We start from the raw sequence: 20710 nt of genomic DNA, 5'->3' as shown, positions 1-20710 counted from the left end.
TTGATTTTGACTGAATATTTGGCATAAAAACACATCATTTATAAAGAAAAATTCATTACACTACTTCTAGATCCATTCACAAGAAATTTTACAACATTTCATTACCTCAGGGATTACAAAAGATTTTAACTACTAACAATTGAGCAGTGCCTTCTAAACTCATTTAATTAAAACAAATATTAATGAGCACCTACTATTTCCAACCTTTCTACATATATGGGAAAACTAGAGAGTGGTCAATTTCTTTCTTTATCCTGGTTGCCCTTCTCCATGGGTGTGGGAATTATATGCAAAACATGATTTAATTGCTTTATCCATATTATTTAAAAAACATTTTCCTAGCAATAGTTACATTTTGTTGTCTTTTGTACAGCTATTAAAAGCTATCTGACGTACTTGTTGCTTTTCAGTTTTGGTAAAAAGGAACTAAGTTAGATTTTGGTGTAAGATGGTCAGTTTCAAATCTGGCTAATTTATATTTTAAAAAATTATTTAACTTTTACCTTTTAAATTCTTCTACTGCCCAGAATGTTGTGCTTTAGAAAAGAATATATTTTATAAAGCCCCTATAAGAGTGCCTGGTATTCAGTAGGCAGTAAAGGAATGTTGATTCTCTTCCTCTTCTTTTGCATCTTTGATAATTGAATCTAAACTTTCTGAGCTAAGGCACAGAAAGTCATGTGAGTGTATTGGAGAAAAAGCAATGGTAAGGTCTAATGAAATCATATCATAAAAACATTACATGTGATGGACTACAGCTGCTTAGACACCTCCATAATTAGTCCCTACGTGGTCTAATTGAGATTCTGTCCAGTGAAAGAAAGTAACACAACAAAATTGAAATTATTGGCGATAAATTCAGCATCCTAAACCTTTAGGGATTGATGCAAAAGAAAACATATTTCTAATCTAATTTGTGTGTGTAGATGACTGGCTCATATTTGAGAGCAGGAAGCACAGAGATTTATCTAATGCAATTATAAATAATACCATGTTTCAGAATATGGAGAAAGAGTAAAGTAATAGAAATCAAGATGACTGGTTAATAGTTTTAGTTTTTCACAATCTTTTAACAACCATTCCACCTATCTGAGATTTATTTTTATTTGAATAATGAGTGGGTTGGGTGAGATTATTAGTGAAATAGTTGTGAGCTCTCTGGAATAAAAATTCATCAAAAAAAAAAAAAAGAAACAAAGACTATCATGTTACTTAGAGAAAATTTATTTATGGAAATAGTCTTTGTTAAAAAAACAAAGGGACCCAACATTGTTCTGATTAAATAATAATTATCATTTTACTTTCTTTTTAGATATTAAATATTGATCTGACAGTAAATAATGTTATTCTTGATGAACCAATAGAAATCATCTGGTCATGAAGATCACCATCAATTCCAGTTGTCAAAAGGAAATTAACACCTGGATTTAAGATTCACTGTACTTACAGTTTTTTCTCTTTGTTGGTTTCTTATATTGTATAAAATATTTTAATAAAGTCTATCTAAAGTTATTCCATAGGGTACATTGATATTAATACTAATTTTATTACATTAATGTGTTCTAAATCCAGTTTTTTAACATATTTAGTAAGATTTAAGTAATTCTAGTTACCTTGCTAAATATCAGCCAAAACCATAAACTAGTTACTAAATATATATGTGCATAACTGAGATATAATTAAAATAAGTGATTATTTAAATGACATTTTTGTGTAATTGTATACAGTATTTTCTCCAATGTTTAGTAAATTTAAGTCAGGTAACAACAGTTGTCATCATATTTATTTCTTAGTATCTACATTTAATTAGGACACAGAAAATAAAATGCACATAGGTATAAAAAATATACATTTCTCTTTATTTTCCAAAAGAAAATTGTTTTAGTTTAGGTTGCTGTGACAAATTATCATAGACTGAGTGGCTTGAGCAACAGACATTTATTTCTCATTGTGCTGGTGGCTGAGAAGTCTGATGAAGTTGCCATAAGATTTGGTGTCCAGTGAGGACCCTCTTTCTGGTTTGCAGATGGCCATCCTCTCCTTGTATCCTCACATGGCCAAGAGCAGAAAGGACACCAGCTCTCTGGTGTCTCTTAGAAGGCATTAACCCCATTCATGAGGGCTCCATCCTCATGGCCTAAGTACTTCTCAAAGGTGCTCCTCCAAATGCCATCATTTTGGAGATTGGGGGTTCAACCAATGAATTTGGGAGGGACACAACCATTCAGTCTATAACAGAAACCCAAATTTCTGTTTTAGCTTTGTTTTTTCTTTAAAATTTTCCTTTAATGTTTATTTATTTTTGAGACAGAGTGTGAGCGGAGGAGGGGCAGAGAGAGAGGGAGACACAGAATCCTAAGCAGGCTCCAGGCTCTAAGTTGCCAGCACAGAGCCCAACACAGGGCTTGAACTCACGAACTGTGAGATCATGACCTGAGCTGAAGTCAGACGCTTAACTGACTGAGCCACCCAGGTACTCCACGTTTGCTTTTTATACAGAAAAAAAAATATTAATTTTTTTTCTATTTACCTAGTTGAATAAACCATTCTAACTCATTTATGTGGTTTGCAAGGCTCTAAATCATGGTCTAAAATAGTATTCATTGGTATTTTTTAACACTTGGGTTTCTTTGAATTTACTTAATCAAGTAATATCTGTAACTTGATACAATTCTTTTCTAACTAAAAATTAAAACATTATTAAAGTAGAATATTTAAGGCAATTAATAACTCAGAATACAAGGACTTGGGAAACAATAAGAAGGATAATAATTATTATTATCAAAAAGACAATAAATAACAAGTGTTGATGAGGATGTGGAGAAAGGAGAACACTTGTGCTTTGTTGGTGGGAATGTAATTGGTGTAGTCACTATGGAAAACAGTATAAAGTTTCTGCAAAAACTGAAAGCAGAACTATCACAAGATACAGGAATTCTACTTCTGGGTATTTATTTGAAGAACACAAAAATATTAACTCAAGATGTATGCACTCCATGTTCATTGCAATACTGTTTACAATAGCCAAGATATGGAAACAATCTAAGCATCAATTGATAGATGAATGGGTAAAGAAATTGTGGTATATACACGCAACAGAATATTATTCAGCCATTAAAATGAATGAAATCTTGTTTGTGATTTGTGGCAACCAACATGGTTGGACTTTGAGGACATTATACTAAGTAAAATATGTCATGTAGAGAAAGACAAATACCATATAATTTCTCTTATATGTAGACATTACAAACAAAATACAAGTTCATAGATAACAGTGAACAGATTGTTGCCAGAGGTGGGGGAGGGATAGAGGGGAAGATGAAAGAAATGAGAGAAGAAGGTCAAAAGGTAAAAGAAAAGAAAAGAAAAGAAAACAGAAAAGAGGGAAGAGGAAAGGGAAGGGAAGGCAAGGGAAGGAAAGGAAAAAATGCTAGAGTATTGTTATAATGGAATATTTAAGACAATTCATACCTCAGAATACAAGAACTGGGGGAAAATAATAATGACAATAATGGCAATAATAATGATAACAATAAAAATAAGTTTACTTCTAAGAAACGTTATAGCAGTTAAGGAGAATTTACAAATAGATTATAAATTATAAAATCAGGTGCTGGCAAAGAATACACAATCACTACAGATGGGATTATAAATGAGCATAGCCATCTTTAAATGGCAATCATGCAGTATTCTCCTCCATATATTCTCCCAACACCTTTTGTTGACCTGAGTCGAAGCCTGGCTGATCCCTGATGACACCATTTCTCTGGCTGTTTATTATTTCAAACTCCAGCAACCTCCAACTCTAGGCCAGATCCTACCAGTGGCTACACATCTGTGTATTCAACTCCCACTTTTTCAGCAGCAACCTGGACATCTCACACACATCTCGAATGCAAACTTTTCAAAAGGAAACTCATAATCCCCTTGCACAATTCCCCAACTCCACGTTAATTGCCAAACTAGCTCTTCATCTACTTCTTATTTAAGAATATGGCCCCACCACTCATCCAGTAGTCATGCCAAATTTTGGGTCATCTTTGACAGTGGCTTCCTTTATATATCTCAGATCTAATGTGTCAACAAATCCTACTCATTCTAGTTCCTAACTCTTTCTTGACAATGTCTCCTGCTCTTCATCTCTCCTGCTACAGTCATAGTACAGGTCATTGTTAAGGTTCATTCAGAACACCCCAACAGCTCACTAACTACTCCACCTTCTTCAATTTCCTCAATTCCTGCCCTCTCTGTGTCTATTCTCTTTGTGGAAGTCAAAGTGATTTTTTTTTATTTTATTAACTTTGAGAGACAGAGAGACAGAGAGAGAGGGAGGCAGAGACAGAGAAACAGAGAGACAGAGAGAATCCCAAGCAGGCTCCATGCTGTCAGCTCCATGCTCATGAACCATGAAATCATGACTGAGCTGAAATCAAGAGTGGGATGGTCAACTGACTGAGCCATCCAGGCACCCCTCAAAGTGATTTTTAATAAAAACAGAAATATAGTTATATCACCACCATGCTTACTCTTAAGGTAGAAATAAAGCCCTAACATAAGCCCTGGGATCTTTCTGGTTTGGTATCAATTTAGTTCTTCATACTTTCCTTGAGTCAAGCACTCTTTCACTCTTTCTGCTCCAATTATACTCACCTTCTTTGTGTTCCTAGGAATTCCAAGCTTCTTCCCACTTGAGACATTTGAACATACTCTTCCCTTTGGTCGTACCTTGTTCTCCAGGTAATAGCACATCTAGTTTCCTCACTTCCTTCAGGTCTTTGCCAAGCATCAGCTTCTCAGTGAGTTTGTACTTGACCATATCCCCGCACTCCTATCCCTCTTCCATAGTGCATCTTTACTGATAATTACCATAAAACATACTATATATGTTATTTATGTATCAATGTACTGTCCTCCTTCAACTCAGAATGTGAGCTCTTTGAGAGCAGGTCTTTCTTATTTGCTCATTGCCTTATCCCTAACTCCTAGAAGATTGCCTGCCAGTGAGTAGACACTCAATAAATGTTTCTCGAGGAACTAACAAATCTTATTTAACTCGAGTTCCTGATGATATTTGAAGTTTGTATTTTTACCTCTGTTTTTAAGATGAGGAAGCTGACTGCTAGCATCAGACACCAAGAAAGAGGCAGAACAGAGATTAGGATCTCAGCTGTTTGGCCAGTAAATATTCTGGTTGATGCCCTCATATGCACTTGCATGAATCAGGAAAATAAAGTGTTCCTTTTCACAAAATGGTTACAATTTTACATGGGCATCCCTGGGGCACTCCATTTCCCTGTTGCTATCTCATAAAGAAACAGATATCAGTATTATTTACCTTGGCATTGATGGGTTTCTGCCTGTAATTAGTCATGTGTGTGGTAAAATTTAGCTGATCTGAGGAGCATTCTCACCCCTGAAACATCGAAATACAGGAAATATTTGCATTTGACACAGTGAAAATTTGGATGCTTCCTTTTTCAGTTCAACACATCCTAATAGGTGTAAATTGGCTTAAAATGGGATTCAGACATGTGTTTTATCTCTTCAAATATTGTGAACTTTTAAAATAGACTTTTCCTTAACAGGAACACAATTTGCCTTGCCAAGAATTATGTTATGAAATGAAAACTTTGGAAACTGCACGCTACATTCCATATTTATAATAGCGGAATCCCCACAAAACATTGTCACAGCTACCTTCACAAGAACTACCGCAGCAAATACATTATTTCTTTGGAAAAACTTAAGTATATTTTCCCAAACACAAGATCACAAAAGTTAGATAGTTATCCAGTTACAATTGGTGATTTCAAACCTTAATCTTTGGTCTATTTTAATACCCAATTGTGATAAACAGAAGAATGTCCCCCTCAAAACGTCCATGTCCTAAGCCCCAAACCTATGAATATGTTAAGTTACATAGCAAAGGATAATTAAGGTTGCTGAAGAAATTAAGGTTTCTAATCAACTGACCTTGAGATGGGAGGATTGTCCTGGATTATCTGAGTAATCCTGATATAATCAGATGGGTTCAAATAAATAGAAGAGGGAGGCAGAAAAGAGTCATTGTTACAATGATGTGATTGGCCATTTTTGGCTTTGAAGATGGAAGGGGAGCTCAAGACAAAAAATATATGAAAATTTTGGAAGATGATAAACGTAAGAAAACTTACTTTCACCTGGAGCCTCCAGGAAGAGCAAAGCTCTGCCAACACCTTGATTTCAGCTAGTAAGGCTCATTTCAGACTTCTGACCTCCAGAACTGTAAGATAATACATTTGTGTCATTTTAATACTCCAAGTTTAAATCTGTAATATTTTGTTTCAGCAGCTACAAAAAACTAATACACTGATATTTAAGGTATAACCTCAAATGGCACTCAGAACTGTAGTTTTCATATACAACTTTTGATTCATAACCTTTGAATCTGTAAGCAATATTTTAGAGTAGAAATGCTATTAGTGTATACATCTAGAGTTAAGTCTATAATTCTGAATCAGTAAGATGTCTGATCCCTGCAGGCAGAATCCCACATGTATTCTCTGAAGATATAGATACACCAGCCCATAGCTGTCATCGTAAATAATGACTTCTCCTCTGGATTCTGTATCAAATACAAACTTCTCTAATAAGAATTCTTTGACAATAAAGTGTGTGAGACACCTAGTACCCCTGTGGTGACTTTTTAGTAAGACAGGCATGCTATTGAATATCAATAGGCATTGGTGGGAATATTGGCTGTATGTAATTATTTTCATCTGTAAAAAGGGTATAATAATATCTACTTTGTATACTTGCATGGATTAAAGACAATGATTCTTGGAAATAATTTCAAGAAAACATACACAGAAACAACCTAATGTAGTTTAGCCGTTCTTGTCTTAATTTCAGAAGAAAATATTAAAATAATAATACATGCAAGAGTCAGGTGGGCATGGATTTAAATTCCGATTATTGTATCAGTTACTAGTTTTAGACATTTACTAAATTATTTATTCCTCTAACATTTTCTTTCTTCAGCTATAAGATGTAGACCCACTCACCTATGAGATAACACACGGCTGGCATGTTAGGTGATCAATATATTGAAGTCAATGTTATTAATAATTGTTATCACAAGTACAAATTTAAATTGAATACATATCTTCTGGTTAGAACAATTTATTTTGTCCTTCAACAAATGAAAGCTGAATAGAAATATCTTAAATGTAAAACAGGGTTTGAGATTACATTTTAAGTCCAGCTTTATCTTGAGAAGAGATGTCAAAAGTGATAATTCATTAAGAACTTTTTCTCCCTATCCCCATTTCAGTTAAAAACTATTGTGTATTGAACTCAGTTGACTTGAAACTTGGGCTTCTACTGTATTTAGTGAATGACAAAAGCATTCAAATCATCTTTAGAATTGCCTTTCTAATATGTAAAGCTATTAAAAAGGGTTTTATGTTATTTTTAATTGTTATTTAAGTAAATACACTGCATTGCCATTTTTTTAAAAAATTAAGCAAAGCAGAAAATTATGGAGAAAAAATTTCAAGTCATCCAAGTCACACCACCCAGAAGTGACTCTTATTTACATTTGATGACCATCATTTTAGAAATCTCAATTTTTATATGTACAGAGAGATACCAAAACCCATTTTCTATAGAATATTTAATTTTCACTGTTAGTGCTGCAGCATAAAAATTCCAATAGCTATGATATCCTTCTTTCTGTTCTTTATACACATTTTATAACTAGTACTATCTTAGAAAAATGTATAGACTTATAATGAAAGAAGTTACCACACTACGGTGTTATTAGAAATTATCATTTTAAAATATTCTCTTTAGATGTCATTAGGAAGGTGTTAGAAAAGATAACATTGTATTCTTTTACTTCTACAAAATTTTCAAAAAATCTCTTTCCCTTTAACTTTGAATTTACCCTTTAATGACCATTAGACTACAATTTCCCTAACACGTGTGTGTGTGTGTGTGTGTGTGTGTGTGTGTGTGTGTGTGTTTCAGAGAAGGGCTCTTAAAATTCTTATCTTTATTAAAAAACAAAGCTTTTGGGGCGCCTGGGTGGCGCAGTCGGTTAAGCGTCCGACTTCAGCCAGGTCACGATCTCGCGGTCCGCGAGTTCAAGCCCGGCGTCGGGCTCTGGGCTGATGGCTCAGAGCCTGGAGCCTGTTTCCGATTCTGTGTCTCCCTCTCTCTCTGCCCCTCCCCCGTTCATGCTCTGTCTCTCTCTGTCCCAAAAATAAATAAAAGTTGAAAAAAAAATACTTTTAAAAAACAAAGCTTTGTAAGCCCATTGTCAGGGTCAAATTTCCAAATTATGTACATAAAAACTATCAATGAAATCTGTAGGTGACGCCCTTCAGCCCCACATTAAGATTATTGATGGAGCAGACACATGTGTAGAAGAGGGAAACTGTATGGAATTTTTGATGTTGTGTAGTGAGCTAGGCTCAATTCCCAGATAAATCCCTCCTTTCCACATATAACACTTCCGAAATGTGAATGTTTGAATTTGTTCCACTGCAAAGTTGCAAATTACCATATCATAAACTTTCCCAGTCATTCATGAATTGTCCAAACCAAGAATGCAAATGAAAGGTTTTATGGCATTTCATTACAGATATTTATATTTGCACTTCTGGCATGATTTCAAGAAGTTGCTTTGAATTATTTAAAGAGAGCTATAACTCTGACTTTTCAGACTGCTTGAGAAAAATAAATTCACTCTTGGTGACTTGATAAAAATCATTCTCCTGAGTTTGCAACTCTGCTGGGCAGGTTCTGGTTCTTGGCTAGTTCAAGGCAGCATTAACTTGTGGCTACACATACTGATTTCTCTGAATCACCATGGGCAAAGTGGCCGACTTTCTTCTTACTAGAGATCTCAAAAATGTGCATTTAAACTTGAAGAATATGAGCCATCAGATAAATTTATTATTGTGCTTGAGAATAAAGTCTGCTCGCTCTGAGATTAATAATATCTGGATGCCTTGATTTTTTATAAACCATTTTGACATAGTTGCTCTACGTTTTACTTTGCAGAAATGAGAATTTCAGTGGTGTGGAGAATTGCAGCACACAGATGTTCAACTGCCAGGAGTTGAGCATCAAAAGGAACAGTAGCAGTGGAGAAGGGCTGGCTCGGCACATGCCTATGTGATTTTCTTGTGCATTTTGATAAGGGGGAAGATGGTAGTACCATCAGCCAAGATACTGAGATGATGAAGTCAGAAAATGGGGAAATTCCAGAATATAGAGGAGGAGTTGCTGGGCAGATAAGTCAACAGTAATTTGTTAAAAATTACCCACTTTTGTTTTTTGGCTTTTTTGATGTGCAAGGAAGGAGAGCATCCAGTAGAAAGTGATTATGCATCTTGTCCAAAGTCCGTCAGCTAAAGAAAGTGAAGTTAAAAATTAAAACTCACCTTTTTTCTGGCCCCCAAATCAGTATCTTATCCCATATACTGGTTAAATAAAATCATGTATGTAAATGAAATAATCATTGAAAGGCATGTAACATAAGGAAACAATGAGATTAAGGTGGAACTCTGGAAAAGATCAACATTTAATATTTGGGAAAGTAAAAGAATCTTTTGAAGATCATTTAGAATTAGTCTGGATGATATTAAAAACCAGAGAGAGTGATCTCTTGAAATCACAGAGAGCAAACAATCTCAAGCTGAAATGAGAAAAAGTCATCAGACAGGTGCAGGAAACAAGAACACAAAATATTTTATCCAACTTCAATAATGAAATGGAGAGGCGCCTGGGTGGCGCAGTCGGTTAAGCGTCCGACTTCAGCCAGGTCACGATCTCGCGTTCCCTGAGTTCGAGCCCCGCGTCAGGCTCTGGGCTGATGGCTCAGAGCCTGGAGCCTGTTTCCGATTCTGTGTCTCCCTCTCTCTCTGCCCCTCCCCCATTCATGCTCTGTCTCTCTCTGTCCCAAAAATAAATAAACGTTGAAAAAAAAAATTAAAAAATAATAATAATAATGAAATGGAATAGTGTGAAAAAAAATAAAAAAGTGAACTGAGAACTAAAAATTGCAGTCTAGAACTAACTTCTCTGTGCCTCAACATTTTCAAACCCCAAATGAGTAGTGTGTAGACAAAAACACTGATCATCCTTACCAAATTTGTAATAGTCCAGGAAGAATTCAAGGCATGGCTTTAGGGAAGGGAGAAATTTTATATTTAATTTTGTTAAGGAATAGGAGAACGGCTAAATTCTATGACTAACTACCTTACCTTTAAATTAGAGCTATTTTATAGCCAATCCCAGATTGTTAACACCTTCTTTTAGTTTGGGTAGTCAATTTATTTCAATATAAATATACCATTTGCACTGTAATGCTCACTTATCCCAATAACAACAACAACAAAAAAAGGAAAATTTAAAGAAATTCTAATGAACAAGGAAAAATAACTGAAATTTCTAGAGATAGACTCCATTTTATATTTTGCCTGCTTAGGTGATTTCTTTCCTCTGGTTATTATGTTAAGAATATTTGATCCCATGAGGTTTGATTTTGTACTTACTACATGATAAATGCTTACTAGAAATAGATATAGGTCAGATACGTTTATAATAAAATTTCAATACTCTTGAGTGAACTGCCATGTTAGCAAATACTGAGTAATAATTAGATTACTCATTCATATTGTAAAATGAGAATCAAAATGGTTTTCCCATAGGGGGTGATATTTCAGTATCTCTCATGTTTGAGTAGGGGAAGATTTAACAGTAAAAATAACTTATAAGCATTGCATTTATTGTTTCTTAAGTGTAATAAAATCTTATACAGAGCTGAATTAGATATATATGGTCTATTTCTTAAAATAGTTACGGCCCAAAATATCTTTTTCCTATGTTTCATTCTGTACTAAAATGTGATTGTTTCTCAATTTTTGATTCTAAAATATAAGATTAATTGTCTAACCTAAGATATCTATAGAATTGATAAACAATGGTCAATCATAATACTTGCGTTAGGACGTGATTGTAGGAAAAAATAGAAAGATTCTATACATAAATTTATTTATGGAAATTAAAACTTTTTATTAGCATATGAAATGTAGTATGAAATCCAGAACTATTAAAATCTATATAAATTAGTTTACACAGAAATTTTCAAACTTGTATGTCCATCAAATCTGTTTTCCATAATATCTTTCAACATACAGTGGAATTATTGATACAAATAATGTAATTACTAGAGTGTGAGTATAGCCCCCTTATTAAAATTTATTTAGGGGCGCCTGTGTGGCTCAGTCAGTTGAGCATCTGACTTTGGCTCAGGTCACGATCTCACGGTTTGTGAGTTCAAGCCCTGCATCGGGCTCTGTGCAGTCAGCTCGGAGCCTGGAGCCTGCTTCAGATTCTGTCTCTCCCTCTCTCTCTGGCCTTTCCCCTCTCGACCTCTGTCTCTCTCTCTCAAAAATGAATAAACATTAATTTTTTTTAAATAAATAAAATTTATTTATACTCCCTAGATGTGGGTTATACCATACCAATTTTGGGGGAGGCAATGTAACCCATTTTCTGAAATTCCTATTTTTATTTCCTAGATTACCTGAATCATTTGCATAGCAAAGGTGATCAGCCTTATAATTAAGATTTCCTATAAGATACAATTACATCATGATTCAGAGTGTCATTTGCTAAACTAATCATAAGCATATTTTAGTAAAAAAATATTACTATATTCCAATTTTACAAATAGAAAGCTAGGACTTCTCATTTCAGAGTATATTGGCAAACTATTAGAATTCTTCGAATTAACAGCAATGTTTTTCATTGCCACTGAATACTAGACAATGTTTTCCATCTGTTACTCAAACGATTCTCTGGCATACAAAGACAGTAATTTTGTTCTGATTCTTTGCACACAGTTAAGGGAATCTGTTGCAATATGATATATATGAAGAGTCATATGCACTGGGAAGATGTGTTTATTCCTCAGTATTGCTTCTTTATTCAACAAGAGAAAAAAAATGGATTTTATACAATTCAATATTTTTTAAACTTCCAGATTTTAGAGGGGTATGAGTATACTATCTTATACCTATGATGTGCATTTATTTCCAGGATATTTTAACAAATTTATTTCCTTTCTCTCTCCTTTCCCCTCTATCTTACTTGTAAGGAGCACATCTCTATAGCAGTATCCCTTAGAAGACACATTAGGAAACCTAGTATCCATCATTTCCAATTATGTTATCCTTATTTTTTTTTAACTTAGATGTTTTAAGTTAATTTTTTTCTTTACTTAGTAAAACACATTTTTTTAATTTTTTAATGTTTATTTTTGAGACAGAGACAGAGACAGAAACAGAGCACAAGCGGGGAAGGGGCAGAGAGAGCTGGAGACATAGAATCCAAAGCAGGCTCCAGGCTTTGAGCTGTCAGCACAGAGCCCAACGTGGGGCTTGACTTCATGAACTGTGAGATCATGACCTGAACCAAATTTGGATGCTTAACCGACTGAGCCACCCAGGCGCCCCAGTAAAATATTTCTTAACATCAAATCATATGGGTTTAGTCATAGCAAACTGAAACATTATTTTGGATTCTGGAAAGAAAGATGTGAGTTGACAAATATAACTGTGTTCTTGAAAACAGAATACATAAGGGTTTTAATTTAATTCAACTATTTAGTTTAATTTTCTATAATGTGATAACACTGTTTACAAAGACTGAATTCCAATTTTTATGTTTTGTAGTCATGCAAAATTATGTGTTGTTTTATATTCAGAAAGCAAGTGTGTGTGTGTGTGTGTGTGTGTGTGTGTGCATGTGTGTTTGCGTGTGTATGCTCATATATGAGCTTAGGTGCTATTGAAATTACTTATAGATAAACTATGTTGAAGGTCTGCCTTGCAGTCTACATAGAATGTCTGTGAAAGTATACAAGACTACTTTTCCTTTTATATTGTTTACATATTACGACTAGCAGATAAAACTAATGAAGAGTTTACAAACTGGTTATAAATACCTTGGATTTGGCTTTATTCCTCTCTAGATTCCCAATCCCTCAAATCCTAAGGCATAATATACTAATAACCCAAAGCCCCTGAGAAAGAAATAATATCGAATTTCTTTCCATTCAGTCTAAATTATGATAATAAGGAACCACATCATTGAGTACACTTACCAAGAAAATGGATTTTGAATTTATCTTGAAATGATAATTCCCGGGGGCGCCTGGGTAGCTCAATCAATCAGTTCAGCATCTCTTGAATTCAGCTCAGGTCATGATCTCGCAGTTGTTAGACTGAGCCCTGCGTCTAGCACTGCACTGAGCATGGAACCTGCTTAAGATTCTCTATCTCTCTTTCCCTCTGCTCCTCCTCTGCTTATGTGTGCACATGCAAGCAAACTCTCTCTCAAAAAAAAAAAAAAAAATCACTAACTTACCCATAAACATTTACAAATTCTATTCTTCCTCACTTTCTAAATCTCACTTTAAATCTAAAACAGTTGTATGAAGAAAAAAATCCTTCTTGTTAGTTATGGTCCTAAAATGTCAATACTCAAAAATATTTACACATAGCATGAAAAAAGATGTATAATACTCTCAGGTATATTGAATTGTTTACATTTACCAATATAACAGAAAACAGGAAGATTGACATAGAGTCAGATAATTATTTGGTAAGTAAGAGAGAGCCAAAACTGAGTATTCTGGAAGAAAATGAAGAAACAATTTAAAGAGGATTTTGAAGTTTTAGAATCGTACGTATAAAAACTGAATTATAAACCAGTAGTGAACATAGACTAAAATGAGTTCAGAATGAACAGTAAATGGCACATGGGAACTCAATAAACACCAAATGAGTGAGCCAATTAACATATCATGGTAACTTCTCATTATTTTAGCAAAAGAAAATAAAGATTAGAAAGATGCTTGCAAGAAAGAACCAAATATAGAAACCTCCAATCTTAATTATTGATTTATATGAAAAGAAAGAAAAATATACAGCAGAAAAAAAAGAGATTGTGGATAGTCATTCAGAAAGCAATGTAGGGGTGCTTGGGTGGCCCAGTATATTAAACGTCTGACTCTTGACTTTCGCTCAGGTCATGATCTCATGGTTCATGAGATCAACCCTGCTTCGGGCTCTGTGCTAATGGTGTGGAGCCTGCTTGGAATTCTCTCTCTCCCTCTCTGTCCCTTCCCCATGCATGTGTGGTCTCTCTCTCTCTCAAAATAAATAAATATTAAAAAAGAAAACAATATAAAAATAATACATTTTAATGTCAATTTACAAATAAAGATAAATTGAGTTGGTAGCATAAAACTGAGATTGGGGATAAAGTTGAGAGCATTAAAATATCAGGAAGATATTTTTACAAAGGAACTCTATGCATGTTGATAAAATATAATGTGTAGTACTCCAAAAATAGGACATTAAGGATAATATAGGGGCACCATATACTAAATTTCAAATAAGAAATGACACTTTTAGAATTTTCCAGACAAGAGGGGGTTTCTCACTCAAAGTCGTGATAAAGAAGAGATTGTGAAGATGTCAGTCATCATGTTGGCAAGCCAAAGCCGGGTAGAAATTGAAGTTAGAAAATAGCACAAAGCCATGTAGTAAAGAGAAATGTCCAATTGAGCCTGTTTTTAAGGACCATAAAATTTACACAATTGTTGAACATATAATACCATTCCTAAGAATTAATCATGAGACTATGAAGCAAATGCATTTTAACTAATAGTTATCCATATTAAAAAATAATAATATCTAAGATTTTTAGAACTTAAATGACAAAGACTCCAAAATGTTATGTGTACAATTAAAACTCATTTATTTGAATAAAGTCCAGAATGAAAATGAAACATTTAACTTAAGTAAGCAAACACATATAGGCACATTTATTAGATAGATTGACAGAAATATACAAACTATTTTGAGTTGAAGTACATTTTGAAAGTCTAAGTGTTTATGTTGTGTGTTTTATGTTAAATAATAATGCATATTATAATAAAACTTGAGCAAAGGGCAATAAAAAGTAAGGGCATCTATAGTTCTTTCATCCAGACATATCCACAGAACTTTAAAAATTTTTTTTATTTTAATCACACTGTAGGTGGGTGACAGGTTTTTTTTTTCTTTCCTTTACATCTTGTACACAGTCACTAGAAACATCCTGTTGTGTCCTGTTTTATTTACAATATAATAATTATTTTTCATTGTGATTAACATTTTGATATTTAGTTTAATCATTCCTCTCTTGGGGTGCTAGCGTGGCTTAGTCGGTTAAGCAACAGCTCTTGGCTTGGCTCAGGTCATGCTCTTGCAGGTTCATAGGATCCAGTGTTGAGCTCTGCCCTGACAGAGCAGAGCCTTCTTGGGATTCTCTTCCTCCCTCTTTCTCTGCCCTTCCAACCCTCCCACCTCTCTCTCTCAAAATAAGTAGACTTGAATCATTCTTCTCTTAATCACAATTTAAGTTGTACGCATTGATTTGTTCCTATACATGTCGTAAAACATCGTATTTTATCCTGAAACAGCAAGGTGGTCTATCAGGAATCTTGCCACAAATACATTTTGTTCCCTAACCCTTGTCTAAAAAAGAGCAGATGAGCACTGAAGAGACGGAGAACATGGAAAATGGTGAGGTGTCTATCTCCTATCTTTGCTTCAGAACCTAGATCTGATTCCTAGGAGGAACTACCAGGAGAATGTGACATTTGAACCAAGAAGTGAATAACAGGAAAGTGACAAACGCAACTCCTGCAGGATAACCTGTAACAATATGTGCAGGAGCCCTGAGAAAAGACCCAGCATATGGTGCTTGAGAACCAGAAAGGCCAGTGTCTGATGAGCAATGAGTGGGGAGGAAATACTAAGAAGTATGTAGAAAAGGTGAGCATAGGCCATTTCAGGTAAGGTATTTGGGTTGCAGAAACAAGAATATATTTGTCCTAAGGGAATGATATGATTCATATTTAAAACAGTAAGACTATGTTTTAGGCATTTGAAAAAAGGTACACAATGCTAATTTTTTTTTTTAATGAGAGTTAAAGCAGACTCACTTAAAAATTATAAAAATAACCCAAGTCATGTACAGATGTGGGAAGGAAATCTACTTCTTCCTTAAAAGGAGTATATAAATTGGTGAGGTTTTTTTGTCTAATAATTCATTTATTAGCATCGTCCACAAATTCAACTCAATAGGAAAAAAATAACTATTTTTCATACCTGTTTAAAATTCATCATTGAACGCAAAATGTTTCTTAGCCTTAGCATTAGCTAATACCTGAGCAGTCTGTAAAATTTCTTTCTTTTTTGGCGGCAGCGACTGCAGCCAACAGAAGGGAGCACGTACTGTGCCCGTCCTAACCTCTGCACACGCACAGTGGGTGCGGCCCATGACACCATGGCCACCTATGCTAGTCCAGCCCCTTTCCTAAAATTTATTATTTTAATTAAAATGATAAAGAAGTAGAAATGCCTGTGTAAAGTAACACAAAGAAAACTAACATGAGTACAAAGTAGTTTAATCTGCTTAAAAGAATTGAAAGAGTCTATAGAGTTTCGAGGGAGTTCATGACACATTTCCCCCCCCTTATTTTTGTGGTAAAAATATGTAGATATCTAATAAACAGTATAGTAAAAGAATATGAAGAATAATTAGTCATATTGTCAAAGTTATTAAGTGATATATCTATAAAATTCAAAAGTTTAATTCAAAAAGAGTAGCGACAGTAATAGTAGACCTGGGTATGAAAGCAGATTCCTGGTTGAACAGATGTTTGTAGCACCATAGTTTGGGGATGCAAGAGGTTAAAGGGTTGGAAAGTATAGAAAAGACGATATTAAAACTGTTGAATCACTATATTGTACACCTGAAAGTAATGTAACAGTGTATGAAAACTAATAAATATTCTATTTTTTTTAAGTGGAGGTCGTTAGGGTGTGACGTAATCCAACATGATGGTGTTCTTATCAAAAAAGGAATTCTGCCACAGACACAGGCATTTACATTGTAAGACTATGGGAAGGCACATAGGGAGAAGGTGATTTGAAGATGAAGGCAGAGGTTAGAGTGATGCATCTACAAGCCAAGGAGTGACAAAGATTGCCAGCAAATGACCAGCAGCTAGGAGAGATGCGAGGAATAGAGATTTTCCCTCATAAAGAATAGCCTCCAGAACTGTGAGGCAACATGTTTTTGTTGTTATAAGCTACTTAGTTTGTGGTAGTTTGCTGCGATAGCCCTAGGAAACTAATATAATAACATATTTTAAGAGGAAGTGGGTGGGCACTGTGACATTTATCACTAACAACTTATTTTAATGCCCTTATCACTCTTTCCATGTCTGAATTCACTGCTTAGATCATAACCTTTGATTACATTTTTGATTATTTTGGAGATACGATCTCGGAATCAGTGGCTTTTAGTAGCTGCCATATAAATCATGGAAGATAATGTTGTAAGTAAACAGCATTTAATTATAATCTGTTTCTCAATTATTGTCTAGATGTTTTATTCAGTTATCAAAAAAGTTTTTCAAGGGGCTACTATGTTCAGCATTGTACTAAAGCTTGGAATGGTGAAATATTCCCACTTTTTAATGTAGAAATGATGAGGCAGAGGACAATATCTGAATGCTTATATTTATGGGATGCCTAGCCATACCAGTAACAAGAGTTTCACTTTCCACTCAAGGAATCTCACATTATCCTCAATAACTACTTATAATGTACCAGAAATTCATCTCAGTGGAGTATACTGCATCCATTTATTCCACTTTTTTTTTTTTAATTTCCTGGTAGGCAGCAGTTAATACATTTAAAGTTTCTTGAAAGCAGATCAGAAATATACAGTTTCTGAATTGGATCATATTAATATATTTCAGTATTTATAAGATAATTTCCCATAGTTTTGTACACCACTTTTTTGTTGTTTGTTTGTTTAACATTTGTTATGCCAGTGAAAAGCCAAAAAAGGAATCATGTACATTTGGTTACAGGACTTTGGATGGCAGCAGACAGTTGAAGAACAGAAAACTGGGAGGTAAATACTAAAATGAAGAGAAGTTGCCACTAAAGACATGTCAAGTAAGTAGTTGCTGTGACTTAGGTCAAAAAGGTTGCTGTCCGTTTTCTCCTGTAGAATTTTGATGGATTTCTGTCTCACATTTAGGTCTTTCATCTATTTTGAATGTCGTTTTTGTGTATGGTGTAAGAAAGTGGTCCAGTTTCATTCTTCTGTGTGTCACTGGTCAATTTTTTCAGCACCATTTGCTAAAGACACTGTCTTTTTTCCATTGGATACTTTTTCCTGCTTTCTGGAAGATTAGTTGGCCCTCTATTTGTGGTACCATTTCTGGGTTCTCTATTCTATTCCATTGATCTTTGTGTCTGTTTTTGTGCCAATGCCATACTGTCTTGATTATTAGAGCTTTTTAATACAGCTTAAAGTCCAGAATTCTGATGCCTCCAGCTTTGGTTTTCTCTTTCTTTTTTTTTTTTTTTAATTTTTTAATTTTTTTAATGTTTATTTATTTTTGAGGCAGAGAGAGACAGAGCATGAATGGGGGAGGGTCAGAGAGAGGGAGACACAGAATCTGAAACAGGCTCCAGGCTCTGAGCTGTCAGCACAGAACTCGATGAGGGGCTCGAACTCATGGACCGCGAGATCATGACCTGAGCCAAAGTCGGCCGCTTAACCGACTGAGCCACCCAGGCACCCCTGGTTTTCTCTTTCAACATTACTTTGGCTATTTGCAAAAATGAACTATTGGGACCTCATCAAGATAATAAGCTTCTGCACAGTGAAAGAAACAATCAACAAATCTAAAAGACAAACGGAATGAGAGAAGATATTTTCAAATGACATATCAGATAAAGTGCTAGTATCCAAAATCTATAAAGAACTTACCAAACTCAACACCCAAATAACAAATGATCCAATGAAGAAATGGGTAGAAGTCATAAATAGATACTTTTCCAAAGAAGACACCCAGATGGCTAACAGACACATGAAAAGATGATCAACATCACTCATCATCAGGGAAATACAAATGAAAACCAACATGAGATACCACCTCACATCTGTCAGAAAGGCTAAAATTAATCCAGGAAACAACAGATGTTGTCGAGGATGTGGAGAAAGGGGAACCCTTTTGCATTGTTGGTAGGGATGCAACTGGTGCAGCCACTCTGGAAAACAGTATGGAGTTTCCTCAAAAAATTAAAAATAGAATAATCCTATGACCCAGCAATTGCACTACTAGGTATTTATTGAAAGGAGGGATAATTTGAAGGGGCATATGCACCCCAATGTTTAGAGCAGCACTATCAACAATAGCCAAATTATGGAAAGAGCCCAAATGTCCATCAGTTGATGAATGGATAAAGAAGATGTGGTTTATATATACAATGGAATACTACTTGGCAATGAAAAAGAATGAAATCGTGTCATTTGCAACAGTGTGGATGGAACTAGAGGGTATTATGCTAAGCAAAATAAGTCAGTCAGAAAAAGATAGCTATCACACCATTTCACTCATATGTGGAATTTGAGAAATTCAACAGATGAACATGGGGGAAGAAAAGGAAAAATAAGATAAAAACAGAAAGGGAGGCAAACCAAAAGACACTCTTAAATACCAAGTACAAACTGAGGGTTGCTGGGGAGATGTGGGTGAGAGGATGGGTTAAACGGTTGATTGGCATTAAGGAAGACACTTTTTGGGATGAGCACTGTGTGTTATATGTAAGAGATCAATCACTGGGTTCTACTCCTGAAACCAAGACTACGCTGTATGTTAACTAACTTGAATTTAAATTAAAAAATTTTTAATTCAAAAAAATTAAAAATAAATGAATGAAGGGAAGATACCTGAGTCTTGCTAGTACAGTCAAAATGCCAAAACTTGTTTCTTTTCAAAATTCTTTTAGTATTTTCCTTGGGATTTTTTCCTCCCTTATTAGGTAAAGGATGAAAGAAGAAGTGGAAGATTTTCTTAAGTATCCTCAAAGAGTTAAAAATATAATTGATGATAAAACTAAGATGATTCTACTTCAATTTGAAGCATTAATATGATGCATTAATGAGAAATATATAGCGGTAGTTACATATAATTTTATAATGTATATCATAAGTATGTATTTTGATATGGTAACCTCTTACTTAAAAGCATTTAGCCAATCATTAATTGCTTCACTCTAAATTCTAAATGTTTAACAGAACTTATTAATTCTAGTAGACTTTTTGTTGAATCTTTGGGATTTTCTATGTAGACATATCATCTGCCAACAAAGACAATTTTATTTTTTCCTTCTCAATCTATATACTTTTCATTTCCTTTTTTCTTTTTTTTTTTTTTTCTTATTGATTTAGCTGGGTCTTCCAGTATGATATTAAATAGCAGTGATGAGAGAGGACAGTCATACTTTTTTCCTGATCTTAGTAAAATAGTATCTATTTTCTCGCCATTAAATATGAGATTGTTGCAGGTTTTTTCTTTTAGGTGCTTTTTACGAAGTTGCAGATATTCCCCTCTATACAATAAATTTTCTGAGAATTTTTGTTATGAGTGCATGTTGGGTAGAGCATACAGTTTTTACGTAAATTGTGTCTACTTGTAAACATAAAAACATTTTAACTCTAAGTTAGTTTAATTTCTGTTTTAAATGATAACTTTGGCTACCAGTCGAAACTAGTAATCTAAGTGATTTCAGTT

At 34.4% G+C, this 20710-nt stretch overlaps 1 protein-coding gene across 1 annotated transcript in view; it reads left to right on the top strand.

Annotated features, from left to right (window-relative positions):
* Positions 1-1511, top strand: part of SI (sucrase-isomaltase) — a 102059-nt gene extending 100548 nt beyond the window's left edge. The window contains exon 48 of the mRNA XM_030329639.1: positions 1313-1511. Coding sequence (XP_030185499.1) covers positions 1313-1381 — 69 coding nt within the window. The 3' untranslated portion in view covers positions 1382-1511. The remainder of the gene's footprint in view (positions 1-1312) is intronic.
* Positions 1512-20710: the final 19199 nt, after the last annotated feature.

This window comes from Lynx canadensis, chromosome C2 (genome assembly GCF_007474595.2).
Source record: "Lynx canadensis isolate LIC74 chromosome C2, mLynCan4.pri.v2, whole genome shotgun sequence".
NCBI classification, from domain to species: Eukaryota; Metazoa; Chordata; class Mammalia; order Carnivora; family Felidae; genus Lynx; species Lynx canadensis.
This window is presented reverse-complemented; position numbering and strand designations above follow the sequence as displayed.